At 40.7% G+C, this 15,647-nt stretch overlaps 3 protein-coding genes across 4 annotated transcripts; all 3 read right to left on the minus strand.

Annotated features, from left to right (window-relative positions):
- Positions 1-58: 58 nt before the first annotated feature.
- LOC106371951 lies at positions 59-8,335 on the minus strand. Of its 2 annotated transcripts, XM_013812070.3 has the most exons (12): positions 7,379-8,335; positions 7,025-7,301; positions 6,740-6,925; positions 6,091-6,237; positions 5,166-5,630; positions 4,816-5,068; positions 2,684-4,785; positions 2,435-2,589; positions 2,191-2,346; positions 1,432-1,672; positions 735-1,045; positions 59-637 (listed from the first exon to the last, which is right to left on the minus strand). In XM_013812070.3, exons 1-12 carry the CDS (start codon positions 8,146-8,148, stop codon positions 319-321), a joined length of 5,382 nt encoding a protein of 1,793 aa, XP_013667524.2. In that variant the 5' UTR covers positions 8,149-8,335; the 3' UTR covers positions 59-318. The 2 variants fall into 2 exon arrangements, with proteins under 2 accessions (XP_013667524.2, XP_013667523.2); XM_013812069.3 differs by having other exon boundaries at positions 2,684-5,068.
- Positions 8,336-8,436: 101 nt separating this feature from the next.
- LOC106371953 (WEB family protein At5g16730, chloroplastic-like) lies at positions 8,437-11,730 on the minus strand. The gene is made up of 3 exons (XM_013812073.2): positions 11,446-11,730; positions 11,073-11,262; positions 8,437-10,900 (listed from the first exon to the last, which is right to left on the minus strand). The coding sequence occupies exons 1-3, from the start codon at positions 11,460-11,462 to the stop codon at positions 8,651-8,653; spliced, it is 2,457 nt and encodes an 818-aa protein (XP_013667527.2). The 5' UTR covers positions 11,463-11,730; the 3' UTR covers positions 8,437-8,650.
- Positions 11,731-12,440: 710 nt separating this feature from the next.
- LOC106371986 (myosin-binding protein 3-like) lies at positions 12,441-15,429 on the minus strand. The gene is made up of 3 exons (XM_048742251.1): positions 14,429-15,429; positions 13,900-14,037; positions 12,441-13,825 (listed from the first exon to the last, which is right to left on the minus strand). The coding sequence occupies exons 1-3, from the start codon at positions 15,237-15,239 to the stop codon at positions 12,702-12,704; spliced, it is 2,073 nt and encodes a 690-aa protein (XP_048598208.1). The 5' UTR covers positions 15,240-15,429; the 3' UTR covers positions 12,441-12,701.
- Between the last annotated feature and the right edge of the window lie 218 nt (positions 15,430-15,647).

A 15,647-nucleotide genomic window follows, 5' to 3' on the forward strand; every position in this document is an offset into this window, starting at 1 on the left:
TACGCCGCGACTTTCTTCTTCTTCTATGATCTAAGCCTACTTTAGATTCAATCTCCGCTTTGCTCAAAAGATCACATATGATATATTACTTATTTATACAAATGTTATGATGAATTGTAACAAAAGACTATATATATATACTCTACTAGGTACAGAAGGGTCTTCCGCTACCTACCAAGTCTGTGAATCCGAAGCTCTTCTTCTGTCCCCACCTTTATACTTTCACCTACTCCTATTGTATCCTTCTGCGCACAGTAAATCTGTTCTCACTCTGCAAATCACAGAGTGTGCATGAGCAGAAAAAAAGCCGTTTGTTACTTATTCTTTGGCTTCTTTTTCTAAATTGTATTTTTGCATCTTGGTTTCTGGAGGTGGTCTTGGATAAAGAATGAGAGCTAGCGCCGCAGAGACCACAAAACCAACTACTCCGCTAAAAGGCTGTAACGGGCGAGTCCCTGCAATCCAAGCCGGGGAACTCGGGTTGTAGGTAACGAATCCACCAGTGTGAAGTACAAAGCTTGTTGCTATTATTCCTGTTCGTAACCCGATTGGGACAATCAGACTCCCTTGGCTTCTTTCACGAGCCCCTGCGAGTCCCAACGACAGAAGCCAGAACCCTGGAACTGATCTCAGAGATCTGGTAATTCCACAATAAAACAAAAATACTTAGCATATAAGATGCACACATATACACAACTCTGAACAATGAAATACTCTGAAAAAGGGAGAAATACCTCTGGAACAAGGCAAATACGAGCCCTGTAATGATAATGCTTTGATGGTATCCTGTATCTATAGCGATCTCGTTAGGCATCCATGATCTGAAGAGCACCTCTTCCACAAATACAACAAATGTCGCAGCTGTTAATCCCTTAACTACCACCAGAAGCAGCTGCGCGCATCCTTTAAGCCACTTCATGGCATCAAATGGATGTGGAAGATATGGCGGCCGAGATAAAATTGCAGCTCCTAATATTGTATTTATGGACTGTATTAATAGAACGACTGTGACTCCCCCTGCCAAGGCCTTCAAAAACTCTTGCATCTGCAAGGAATTAACCGCAGGATTATTTCTACTGTTTTTATGGCATGTATCTACAGGAAGTGAAGATAAGGAGAACATCTGAACATGTAATGATATAGGAAAAGGAAAATCACAGCTACGTCAAATTTTGCTGAAAACACAGAAACAAATTCAATAAACCTAAGTTCATCCCGCTTATTCTGTTTGAAAAATGTCCCCAGATATCCTAATTAAAACAAATTGGCAAATCGTGAATTTCTTTTTTCAAATCTATGTTGGAAACTAATGCCTGATGCGCAAATGAAGAATTCATAAGGCATGACCGCGGTTACAAGGAAGCATTCTCCACCAGTGCACAGAAAACAACCTATTCTAATATTCTAAGCTCAATAGGTTTAATATAATACCTGTTTTTTGGCAGGTGCCTTGAAATCAAGCCCATATTGCCTGAATGGGTTTTCATACTTTCTTACTCTCTTTCCCCATAGCATGACAAGCATAAAAACAGCAATGTAGAGGCCAACTACACTAGCTAGTTCCGCCACTCTAGATGGAGTACTTGTGGACCAGCTCTGGACAAGTGTTGGAAGCAAGGGTATCACAACCGGTGACCACAGAACGAACACCATTCCAACAAATCCCACAACCCTAAAAACAGAAACGAAAAAAAGAAAAGAGAGATGACACATCAGAGAATTATTAGGACCAGTTAATATGAAGAAGAATCGGAAGACTCTACTTATGGTACTAAAAGTTAGAGTAAAACATTAACATGACTGTTCTCCTGCGGGAATTTAGCATATTAAGAGCGAAGAATTCACTCGCAACCATGTAGTGAAAAATCTAGCACACTAAGAATGAAAATATCACTTGAAAATGTGTAGTGACGAATCAGACGTTAGTTCTCCTGTTTGTCTTCTAGAAGATGGTTAACACACAATTATTGTTCAGAGTTCATTTTATCTAAGAGCCTTTTAAACTATAAAAGTTAGATTAATGAAAAACCAAGAGTAATGCAAATATATACATCCAGCGTAAAAACGCATAAAACAAGGGGGACTGGTCTAATTTTTGGACTAAAAAAATCAGAAGAGCCTACTTCTAATCACATAAGTTGCGAGATAGTGGACATAATCAACAGATACTTAGGGTAAAAATCAGCTTACCTCTTCAGTAAGGGCCACTCATCCACATGCAGAAATTGGATTAGCTTATCAGTTAGACTCATAGCACCACGAAGGCCACCCCAAAGCAAGGCGAGTTTCCCAACTAGCCTCAATATGCCACCCCTCTGACCCAAATCTGCCAACATCGTCACAATCCTGTTCACATGCAAAATCAAGGAATTTCAAATCAGGAATAAACGCGGGGCATTGATGTAGAGGAATTGATATATCTACTTTTCAATACCTTTCTTGATCCACTTCACCACTTTCCTTTGTTGGAACCGCAGGACCAGCTATAGACATGGCTTTCTCAGCAAAACTTGCTACCATACCGCTCTGGTCTTTCTGTTTACTTTCTTTCTCCGATGGTTTTGACATGATGCCACCGCTTTGTGTATCCTGTATCACATGCATTAATTATAAAGGGAAGACATGTTCGTTTATTCCGTTGTTTACAAAATATTTTCATCTGATTGCCAATGTTAAACAATACCTCATGCTGAACCAGCATAGCAGATGCACCCAGAGCAGCTGTTACAGCACCAACCATAACAGGCTCATTGCTGATATTTTGCAGGCCAGATTCCACCATTTCTCCAATGCTCGAGGTCCTCTGTTTGCTCTTCCGGCTCGTTTGGGTTGCCACAACACTCTTTGTTGCACCATTGTTCCCATGTTTTTGTGCTCTACCCATGACAATATCTCTCTCAGCGTTATCGGTTGTTGTGGATACATCGAAACACTTTCTCAGAGCAGCTAAAACGGAGCCGACAACAACACCAACAGGCAATACTTGCCTGAGAAAATGCGCTTCCTGAACAGCAGATGAAATTGCCCTAATGATAGCATTCCCACGAAGTTTACCTACTTTTCCAGCAGGAATGTTGGAATTTTTGCTATTCGTTTTGAAAGTCCAAGTAGGCTCCCCATATACAACAGCAAAAGAAATTGCATTTGCTACCCTTTTTATATCTCGACTGAGTTGAGACTCGAATTGTCTCATGCCAGCTGAATTCATCCTGCGTTGAACTTCTACATTCAAAGAGTCTGATACAATAACTTTGATGAGGTGCTCTAATTCATCACACCCTTCCTTTGATTTGTGAAGGCCGTCATTTCTATCGTCTACTGCATCATGCATTTCAGAGAGTTCCACCCCTTGTTCATGGTCCAATATCACATATGAAGGCTCAATGATGTTCTGTTCATTACTTACACTGGTTGAATGAACCTCAACATTTCTTTGCGTATCTCTGCTGACTGCTGCATTATCAGCAAGGTTACTCAAGTATTCTGGTTGTTGATCAAGGAGCTTCCATTTACCTTCCTCTGGATAATAATCAAGCATGAGTGCAGTGGTTGTATCTAAGTCCAACTGTTTTGCAATCTGCTCTTCTGAAAGTTCCTCCCCAAGGTAACCATCATAAGAAGAATTCTCGAGAGAATCTGTATTTTTCGCAGGAAAAGTCTTTGGTAGATGCTGACCAATCACAGATTCATCTCCACCCAAATGCTTTTTACTCATCGCCCAGGTTGTATTATCATTGTCAGAACCTTTTCCAGTTTCATGATCATGTGATTCTTCAGAGGACATTTGGCATTCCACTTCTTCGTTGTAGGGAGTTTGGTCTTCAGATGGAGACCTTATATTCTCTTCTGTGACAGTCTTCTCATCCACGACATTCTTCACATCTGTGACATTCTTATCTTCCGTGATTTTCTCATCCTTGAGATTCTTCTCATCATTTTCCTCATTCCCTTCTTTCTTTTCTTCATCCAGCTGAGTAATCATATTTTCAAGCACACCGAACACACTATTGACAGCGACCTGGGTTGAATCATCCATCCCTGTCAGTGCTTCAAATGCTTGCGAAACATTAAACTTGGCCTGATTTGGTTCCTGAATTGCTGGCATAGATTGGTCAGATACAGGTTCCATAATTTTTGTTTCTTTGTTCTGATCATCAATTTCTTCTTTCTCTACAGACTGCGAAGCAGAAGATTCTCCACCATCCCCTTCGTTGCCAGTAAATGCCACTTTGTCTTGGTCGGTGGCAGATTGTTTTGCGTCATCATCATTTTTAGTGGTTTCATCCTTTCTTTGTTGCTGAGCTAATACATCACCTTGGTCCGCTTTGTCTTCACCACTAATCACATTGTCTGCACTGATTGGTTGCCCTTGGTTGCTACCATCAACTTTTGCATCTGAAGCCTTCTGAAGAGAATCAGATGCACTGGAATTTTCATTGGCCACAGGTGCTCCTTTTTCATCGTTTTTATTAGTTTCTTCCCGTCTTTGAGGCTTGGTTATTACTGAACCTTGGTCCACTTTGTCATCATCACTAGTAATATTATCTGTGCCAATTTGCTGCCCTTTGTTGGTATCAACCTTTGCTTCAGAAGCCTTCTCAGAAACATCAGCTGCACTATTCTTTTCATTGGCAGATGACTCGTTGTTTCCAAGACTCCCTGGCTCATCATTACCTTTCTTAGTAAGAACAGAGCTATCATCTTGATCACTGTTGACGAGTTGGGACTTTCCATTATCATCTTTCTGGGAAGCCTTGGAAGAGGAATGCTCTGGTTCTATTCCACCAGCAGAATTGTCCGATCCACTCACCAAACCATCGCTCTTCTTTATTGGATCAGAATGTGAATCCTTTTGACCTGTGGTACTTAACGGTTCTTTCTTTGCTTCCTCCGCTTTTCCAATTCCTGGTGATAAACTAGGAAGGTTAAGCTTTTCAAATTTTAACTTACTGCCACCTGACTGCATGATCTCAGTTACAGCTGTTGTTAGCTTCCCACGAACGTCTTCTGGCACGGCATCTTGCAACGCTTTAACAACTGTCTCTCCTCGCCCAACAGCATCCATGACCTAGACATTTACTGAATAATTGTCAAGCAATTATTAATGCAGCGGCCACAGTACAACTTCTAAAAAACAATTTTACATTTGGCACGTTAGGTGTTACCTTTTTCTTCTCTTCAGCTTTCAGGGTGCCAGGCATGGTTAGATCAAGCATGTTCACGACCACTTCTGCAGTCTGCAACATATCGCCTCTTTCACTTTCTTCTTCATCGGACTTATTATCGTCGACTAATTCGACATCGACAGGACCGCTTGTTGAAACTCCACCATTTACTGGCTCATCAGATCCAGTATCGATTTTTACATTCTTCTCTAACTCTGTTCCAAATGGCAAAATCGACTTCGGGGTGATGTAACTGTCTTCAAGTGTTTTCCTGGAAGGATCTACATGGTAACCATTCAACGTCTTTCCCCGAGCTACCTGCGCGAGCTTCTGGGCAGTGATACCTTTTTCAGGTGTCTTGGCTTCCGAAACAACCAAGCCTTTTGAAGGGTTAACAGTGACATCCACGTCTTTCAAAAGTGGATGACGACCTTTCAGAAGCCCAAGCTCTACGGCAGTCAACCACTGCATGGCCAATATAAGATATCAATCTCTCAGATTAAGAAATGAATGTAACAGGAGAGTCGACTAACAATTAAAGAAAACAATACTTTTCAATGAACGACGGATGGACTTGCATCATTTTAACCAGAATATTAACAAAAATTATAGACGCACATAAAACAATCATCAGGTACTAACAACATGATCGTAACAATGAGCCCCTTGGATATAAAGAGTATCATGCCTGCCTTTTATCTTATCATATAGTGACCAAAATAGATATAAAAAACGATAAAAGATCATCTCTTTATGAAAAGATACGTAATAACCTGGATTCTTAAATTACATGAAGAAACCTAATTTTTACCAAGATGTAGTAAATAATGATCACGAATGCAAGCAGATCATTTTTCAAGTATAAGGAAATAGATGCGGGCATGCATGACTGTGTGCATCTGAGAGAGAAAGGAAGAAAAATTGCCTCAATCGCAAGGTCCTGGCACCAGGACGCGGCCACTGTACATCCATCGATCAGATTTGGTGAAGAAGAGCACAGAAGCAGGCTTGTAAATGGGTTTTCAGCTATTGAGCTACGTGGTGTCGAATAAAATGGTGCTACATCGTCATTCTGACAAATATAAGCAATTTCGTAAGTCAAAATATGTACACATTATTTACACAAGGGCTCAAGAAACCAGTTCTAGACTATCTAGACGTTACAAGCAAATTAAAACCTGATAAGCCCCTTCTGTTCCCTTTTAAGGAAATTAAAAAGCATGTTTATGTGAAGGATCAAGATCTAGTTTTGTACCACTGCCAACATCACCTTAAAATAATGTCATTATAGCATCTCATTCAACATTACCCTTAGTTTGAATTATGATCCGTGCAAGATAAGAATCTCCCTTAACTTGAGTCATACAGTTTCTAATAGTTCTATAACTGATCTATCTGTATCTCAATGAAACTACAGTCGCCTCCCCTACAATGAATTCCTTAAGTAAGATAATAATGAAATCCTAACTAATATGATACCATAAAACAAAGCAGTTCCGAGTTAGAGACTTAGAGGTATAAGATCGTAAAGGGAGGAGTAACCTTAGACATAACTTCACAGCCAGAATATTCACCTGTATAAAGAGGACAGGAATTTTTACTTCCCCAATCACATCTCTGGTGGCACAACTGGCATAGAAATCTTCTAAACTCTCGAAACCATTTGCCACCATGGATAAGGCTTTGTCAAACTCACGCACTGATTTTGAAGACAAAGCTTTTCCAACATCGAAGGCTTTTGCCCTGCCTTGAAAAAGCTCCTAGAAGTTGTCCATTTTCATAACCCAGTCAATAAGAAGAAGAGCTCACCCGAAGTGACTTCATAAATCATATAATGCGTTTTATAAGCAAACCCCAACCTTGTTTGCCAGAAGTATCTCTACTAATCCACCAGTAAGCTGTTGATCCAAACTACTACAATACGGAGATGTTCTTGTGATCTCCTGAAGGTCAAAGGGATTATCTATGCAAACAGCAGCTGTAAGAGGTGTTCTCTCCCCAGCTTCTGCGAGGTACTTCGTCAACATATTTGCACCATATCCTCGGCCAACGCCCATAAGTGTAGTCCATGGCCTTGTCTTGGTCAAGAATCGTATAGCTGTGGATATATCATCACTATCAGCAGCTGTGAACAACCTACAGAATCAAACAATTACAAAATCTCCGGAATCAATTCAAATAAGATTACAAACAAGTTGAATCTAGCTCCTCACCGAGGTGTAGTGAGAGGCGAGCCAGCACATCCTCTAGGGTTCATCACCACAGGAAACACGCCACGTCTAAGAGCCTCGCTTACGAATGAGCGAATGCTTTGATCCATGCTCCCTTCCGGCGTTCCCGGGATCAGAATCACAGTCGTGTCCATCCCACGCTCCTCCCTAAGATCCAAATCCGCCGGGAAATCAAGCGAAACAACGCCGCCGTCCTCTGTAGTGATGCAGATCCTCTGATATTCCAGGTTCTTATCCTCCTCTGCAGCTCTTTCGGCCGTTACAATCTTCCCGCGGTCCAGAGTAACGAAATGTCTCTCTTCCTTCACGAGCCTATCGCTCAGACTCTCTACAAGCTCTCCTTCAAACGAGAGTAACGAGCATCGGAGGAGAACGAATCTGTTGAACGGCGTGGGGCTCGCGAACAGAATCCACTCCCCTACAACTTCCTCAACGCTCCTTCTTCGATCACTAATCCCCACAGATCTTCCAAATAGCCTCGACGAAAGAGAAACCGCCAATCCGGAGGCGAATCCGGCGAGCGACGGAGCTAGGGAATCGAGAGGAACACTGCCGTCGAACGGCGGAGGAAGAAACGAGGAGTTCACTAGAACCAAGCTCCGGCTCTGTCTCTTGAAACGAGCACGCTTCCTCTGAAACACACCGAATCCGTAAGAGCTCCGGCGGAGCATGAACGGAGACGCGGTGGGTATAGTAGCCAGGCGCGGTTGCTGCGCCGGTGGAAACTGAAGAAAATTGGACGACGAGTGCATCTTAGCACAGAGAGAATACACAGATTGATTCGTCGTCTAAGAAGCTCTCGTAACAGAAAGACAAAGAAGAGAGTTCGAGAGAGAGAGAGACGAAGAAGAAGAAGTTATCGAAGGTGATTGTGACGGGAACGGCTCGTCGTGAGAGATGTGATCATTCTATTCTCAACCGTTAGATTAAGTCTCCATAGTGTATGACAGCCGTTAGATCATTTGAGGTATGTCATCTTTCTAACTTTAGCTAATGTTGCCAAACTATATGTATAGCAAAGAGGGCCAAGGTGATCTCCATTTCCATGAAAAGTTTCTTCAGTTTTAAAAAAGTGAATCAAAAAGATTCCAACTCAACACATAAGTCTATCATCACATTAACACACAAACCTTTACATAAACGAAGAAAAAAGAATCAGAAACCAACAAATATATATAACGAACACTGATGAAGTATACAGAGACATATGTTTCTTCTATTATATATAAGCTTTCATTACCTCGAAGAGTTTTGTTATTTTGGGTTCACAGGTGCTTTCTTCTTGAGAAGGTTCCCAACTTTACCAAGCAAAGTCTTCTTCTTCTTGAGTTTCTTCTCCATCACAAGCTGATCTTCGGTTCCTATTTCATCCACGTTGTTCTCTGTTGAGGTTTTATCGTTTTCATCGATTTTGCTTGAGTCTTCTTCCTCCTCTTCTTGAGTCTCTAGTGGAAGATTCTTGTCGGGGAAAGCTTCTTTCTTCTCGATTTGGCAACTTTCCCACATTTTGAACATAACTTCCACCGAATCATCTTTGTCATCATCGCCTTGAGACTTCATCTCGGTTTTCGCTTCAGGTTCACCATTCATGTCTTTCTCCTCCACACCATTCCCATTGCTGATATGTTCCTCTGGAGCTTCCTCGTCAATGGTTTTGACTTTAGGAGACTTCTCCTCTACACTTGTATGACCGTTCTCAGATGAAAACTCAACCACTTTCGGTAACAAATCATACTCCTCTTCAGTTTCACTGAGCTCCACCTCCTCCTCTTCTTCTGCTTTCTTCTTGTCCAACATTGCTTCCTCTAGTAACTTCGATAACTCCTCTATCTTCTTTGTAGCAACATCTTCCTTTGCCTTCAGATCCTCGTTCTCGTGGACAACGCTTTGAAACTCAGTTTCTTTATCCAACAGATTCTCTTTCAGTTTCATACTCTCTGCCTTTGCTTCCCCAAGAGACTCCTGAAGATAAACCATCTCCTCTTCAACTTCTCTCAAACTCTCCTTCGTCTGCGCTTCCTTCTTCCAAGCAGCATCAGCTTCCTCCTTAGTCCTCTTCAACAAATTATCCAACCGATTCATCTCTTTCCCCTTCGAAGCAACTTCCTCCTCCATCTTCTTCACGTAACTCACCAGACTCGCTTCCTTCATCTCCCACTCCGTCTTCGACCCCTCGAAATGCTTCTTGGTCTGCTCCACCGCGCTGACGAGCACATCGATCTCGTGCCTCGCTTCCTCCAGCATGTTCTCGTACTTCTCGCTCGTCGCTTTGATCACCAGCTTCAGGTCTTCTATCTGCGTCTCGTACTCGTGGTCGCCTTGGCTCAGCAGCCTCTCCTTCATCTCCCTTCCTTCGCTAGACACTTCGTGCAAGGCAGAAGCTAGGCTCTCCATTGCTTTCTTGCTCTTCTCCTCTTCCTCCTTTGAGATTGCCAGGTCTGCTAAGAGCTTCTTTCTCTGTTCCAGGAGTCTCTGGACGTTTAGAGAAGTATCTTGCTCTTTATCTAACGCACGGTTCTTCTCCTCCTCGGCGGTTTCGAGCTCGTTCTTTAAGCTCTCTACTTCTTTTTGGATCTTGGACAGTTCTTTTAACCGTTGCTCAGATTCCTCAAGATCCTCCTTTTGTTTAGAAACTGTTGTCTCCAAGGCAACGATCTTCTCCTTGAGATGAGTCATTTCGGATTCTGTTTCGTGCAACTTATCATTGCTTCCTTCGAGTTGTTTCATCACAGATCTCTCCAACTCGTTAGCTTCTTTTAACTGTTCCTCCAGCTCTTTGGCTTTGCTCTTCCACTCCTCAGATGAGCTCTGTGCAGAAGATTCTCCCGTCTTTGCAGCTTCGAGATCAGCTTTAAGCTTCCCGATGGTCATCTCTTGCTCTTTAACCTCTGCTTCAAATCCTCTCGCTTTCTCAAGATCTCTCTTCAAAACCACAATCTCCTCTTCTAGCTTGGTAACCACTTCGCTGCTTGTAATCTCCTTCTTCTCTCGGGTTGAGTCAAGAAGAGCTTTCAACCGCGTCAGCTCCGAAGACAGGATCTCAACTTTCTCCGCGTGAATCTCAGCAGTCTTGCTAGAATCATCCGCTTGGCTCAAGGCCTTGCTCTTCGCTTCATTCGCCGCAGCTAATGCTTCATTGACCTTCTCAAGCTCCTGTGTAACCGAGAGAAGAGCGGCGGAATCTGAAGCGTGTTTGTTCTTGACATCCTCGAGTTCTTTCTTCAACTCTTCTTCTTTCTTCATCCCTGCCTCAACAGCCTGAAACCTCTCAATCTCTGAACTCTCCTCGACGCTTTTCTGAGCTTTTAAAGCATCGTCCAGCTTCAGAGTTGCTTCTTCAGCTTCTTTTTTAGCTTCTTTGAGTTCATCAAGTGCTTTAGCTTTCTCCTTCTCCAATGATGATATCTTCTCATTAGCTTTCTTCAGATCCTCCTTGATTTGAGTCAAAGTCAACCTGGTCTGCGGTTCAGATCCTTTCGCTACTAATCCCCGCGCTTGAGTTTTCTGCAAATTCATTACAAAACAAATTAGTTGTTAAGTGCCATGTTAACATCGAAAACACACCAAAGACAAATTATATTAAATGACTAGAATAGAAACAGATGTAAATGCTTCAGACAGTGATTATCTATCTATCTATCTATCTAACTAACTTCAATCAATGGCTGGCATCTACCTCTGGTGGAGTTGGGACCTTTGGTGATCGTCTCTCAGCAGGAGAAGACTTTGAAGATGGGGAAGAACGATCAAGTGAAAGGCGCGAGCTTGGAGAACTGGTTTCAGATTTATTCACTGCTCTACTCAATTTTGCTACCCTTGGGGTTGAAGGAGATGATTTTCCAGGAGTAGTTTCCGATACACTAGTTCTGTTCCGATAGAACACAAACAAAAAAAGGGTCGATCTCAGCAAACACAGACAATTTTATCAAAATAAAATAATTGGATCTAACTCGATCATCATTGACAATTTCTCAAAATAGTAACTCCCAGATCTGATCTGATTCTAACTATAAAGAATCCATAGTTAAAACTGAGTAAGTGAGTCTTACTTGGTCTTCGAAGCCATAGCCACTGTCACCGACAACCACCGCCGCGCTCAAGTTGAAGAAGATAATTACAAAACAATGTTTTAGAATGAAGAAATGGTAGAAGAAGAAGAAGAAGTTGTGGCTGTCTCCAGAGTGGCCACACTCCGAAAATCCGAAAAGAAAAATTAACACAAATTTATTTTCTTTAATTAAATAAAATACATATTCGATTCTCCTACCGATCCGATGTACCAAAACAGATAATAAACCAACCATTAGTCCATTATTAATTACCACTACTATCTATAGTTAATTTAATTACAAAAATAAGAAGGAAATGAAGAACGTGAAGGTAGGTAAAATGACGAAAGTGACCCAGGCTGTTCTTTAGTCCAATCAAACTGACAGCGAACCACCATCACTGTTGTCATATCATTGCCGTTACACAGATCAACGGCTGTCGTTATTCAGCAGTTTCTTCTTTTTCTTCGGGATATTTTATTGCTGAATTAATTAAATACTAATACAGTAATACTTGACGGTTGATATACAATTCCATCATAAGAAAAAAAATTCATATACACTTTGGCAACAAAAATCTATAATGCAAAATTTGAGTTCTCAGCATATAAACATATCTTCTTGGCTCTTCATTAGAAAAAAAAGGAACATATCTTCTTGGTTGATGTAGAAAGTTTAACTTTTAAAAACTAACAACACAGTTCAATTATTTATATACCCTATAAAATGAAAATTACATTAAAAGTGTTTGATATAATTTATATTTTCTATATAAAGTTATAATTTTGGGGTTTTACATGATATAAGTCTATTTTGACTATTTAATCATTAATCAAAAAATACTATTTTTTCAAAAAAAAAAAGCAATTTTTACACATTTTACAGATAATTCATTTGAAATATTTTAGAAAGTTATTAGGATTGTACAACAAAGCACTACAACTTGAAGTGGGCTTTATAGAAAAGAAAGAAAGAAGATGGGCTTTTATGTGCCATTGTTGTAAGTGTAACTATGAGCATTTTCCTTTTCTCCAACTTGAAAACTCATGAACTACAAGAAACACAAACACTTTACATGACAGGTGAAACCTTTTTGTTTAGTCCAAACAAAAACAAAAGAGGACACAAACAAGAACACATTCTAAGAATTTCTGAAACACTCAGATCCTCCTCCACTTGAGCAACATTGATTCCGATTCTTGAAACCTCTCTGAATAACTGTGATCATAAAGTTTGTAACTCTTGTAAAGAAAACATCATTCGTCCTCACGCGTCTTCTGGTTCTCGATTGTGTCAGTGAGTTCAATGTTCCTAAGATCACGGAGATGCTGCAATATATCTTGAAGAAGATCCGTTCCTTTGTCACCTTTCTTAGCCGAACTCATACAGCTTTTCATGAACTCTCCATCTGTTTCCAGCACCTGTAGCCTCTCATAGACACTATCAACTTGTTTAATGATCTCTAGCTTCTCGCTTTCGGAGCCAACACTCTTCTCAACTGACTCCTCTTGTTGTTCTTTGTACTCATCTTCAGAGTCGTTCTCTGCAGCGTCTAGAAGAGGAAGCAGACTCTTTGCCATCGATGCCATCGTTAGTCCTTCTTCATGTTCATAACTCTCTCCTTCGTAACTATTACTGAACTCTCCTCCAGATTCATTGTCTTGCATTGTCAATAGCCTGTCCTCTAACACCTTAAGCTGATCCAAAATCACTAACCTCTCTTCCTCAAACTCTGATAAAGACTCATCAAGCATCCCCATGTGTTTCACACAGTCCAACGTTATCTTCTCTAAATCCACATTCGTCTCAGAACAGTTATCCTCCTCCTTTTCATCATCATCATCATCAGTAACCTCGCATTTGGTTTTGTTCTTCTCATACTGCAAAACCTTAGCCTTACAAACATCGAGCTCTCTCTGAAGCTCTTCCTTCTCTTTCTCTCTTTTAACCATCAGATGGTTTAAAAGCTGCAAGGCTTCTTGATCGTACTCGGCTTGTTCCTCCATCATTCTCTGGTACTGCAAGGCTTCCATCTGAACTTTGGCTTTCTCTTCTTGTAGCCTCGTGATCATCGCCATCGTCTGGTTAGCTGCTATCGCAGACGCGCTTCTTTCTTCTTCCAGCTCTGCGTATAAGCCTCTCAGTGCTTCTTGTTCTGATCTCACTGTCTCTTTCAGACGTTCGATGGTTCTTATAGGGTCATCACCGTCTGTATCACTCACTGGTATGCTCACATCTCTTGCATCTTCAGCAGCTGCATAATCATTTTTGGAAAGAAAAAGAAGTTTCTTGTGGAGTAAACTACTCTCTGAAGTTGGAGTTTCCGGATACTCCTTTAGATTTTCTTCTTGATCTTCTTCCTCTTCTTCATTTTGGTTACCTATAAAAGAGAAAACAATATTCAAGCTAAAAGTGTTTAACATAGATATAAAAAGCCAAACCAAAGATGCATACACATGTAGTTCACAAGACTTGTTAGAATAGGATCAACTCCAAGAGATAGATCTTCACTGACAAAAGCTTCATTATTGCTCACATGCTGGTCATCCAACAAGACTGCTCTTTCTGTTTCTTCTACTTCTTCCACACACCCTGTGTGTAATCACAAATGAGGAATCTTTAGAAACCAACAAACAAACAAACAGATATACATTTTCAGACTTTGGCGCCGGTCTAGTCTTAGTAGAAACAATTTTTTTAAGCCGTTTTAAAATCAGTTTAAATCAATCTAAATTAGTTTAAATCTGTTAAACTAAATAATCATGTTAGTACAAATCCATAAATTTGTCTGATTTCTTTTGTTTGTAATTTTGATAATTCAAACTAAAATGTGTTTTTATAAATGTAAAGTTTATATAAAATAAATTAATAATTCGTTAAAATTTAAACCCGAATAATCAGCCTAGTCGATAGTACTTTACAAAGCGCCTATCATTAACGATTTCTTAAACATTGAACTTACGTTGTGTGTTCTAACTCTTACCTGAAGTTTTCTCATCCCCTTCTATAGCAACATCGCCTGTGTCATCAACATCCCTTTGTTTCTCCTCTAAAACTATTTGTTCAGGTTCATGGATCTCATCTTCATTCCCAATAAAATGACTGCTGTGTACAGATCTTAACCCATCCTCCTCAGATACTTCTCTTAGGCTTACACCATAGCTATCCACATCTGAGATCACTTCACCATTCTGCTGATGCTGCTCTACTCTCTTCCCTTCTTCTTCTTCTGGTTTCTCTCTGAAGAACTCTGATTCTCTCCCCATCTCAAACCCATCTCCAATCTTATCATCATCAATCATCTCCAAGATCAATCCTCTGTTCTCTCTGTCCACAAGAGTCTTCCCCCAAACCGATGACTTGATAAGCAAGTAACTAGGGTAGTGTCTTTCTCCCAAGCTCTTCTCGCAACAAGAGCAAAACCCTAAACCAACGTTGCTCCTCTCCTCTCGATCTGCACAATCCGAGCACAAGCTCACTGACTCGGATAATAACTTCCCGTGCGCTTTGCAAAAACTGAGACTTGCGAGCTCTGCCACGTGGTTCGGACATAGCAGCTCTCTGTAACTGAATATGTTTTCCGAGTTTTGGTCGAAGATACGATCTAGCTTCGGGCAGAGAAGGCAGATTTGCCTGAGGCCGAAGAAAGATGCGAACTTGACGATGAAGCAAGTGAAGAGTGAGTTGAGGAAGATGAAGAACATGAGAAGCCATTCGAGGAAGGCGTAGACTAAGATCACTGTGATTCTGTTTGTGTTTCTGCTTAGCTTCGTGGCGAAAGTGTTGGGAGCCATTGATGTTGGCTCCTCTCTGCTAGCTCCTCTGCTGTAACTGAAAGAGAGAGAAAAGAAGAGAGAGAGAGAGAAAGAGAGAAAATGATAGTGTCGGGTAACATGCGCAAACCACGCTGTCTTTGTCTTTGTTTAGATTGGTTGTCACCTGAACCGAAATTATAAACCGAACCGGAATAAATTTTCCAATCTAAACTTTGGTTAGAGTTAGAGAGTTAATAAACTTTCAAATTTAGATGTTAAATAGAGAAAGTGGAGTAATTTCAGGAAAAAGCAAAATTGTGTCTCGTTGCATAAGAATGAATTTTCCATTGATATATAATACTATGTCAAGTTGGTTGACAACTATTGTTAATTGTTATCATCATCATTATGCTATGTGATTAACGTTTATTTATTTTTTTCTGAAAA

This window comes from Brassica napus, chromosome A10 (assembly GCF_020379485.1).
Source record: "Brassica napus cultivar Da-Ae chromosome A10, Da-Ae, whole genome shotgun sequence".
NCBI lineage: Eukaryota > Viridiplantae > Streptophyta > Magnoliopsida > Brassicales > Brassicaceae > Brassica > Brassica napus.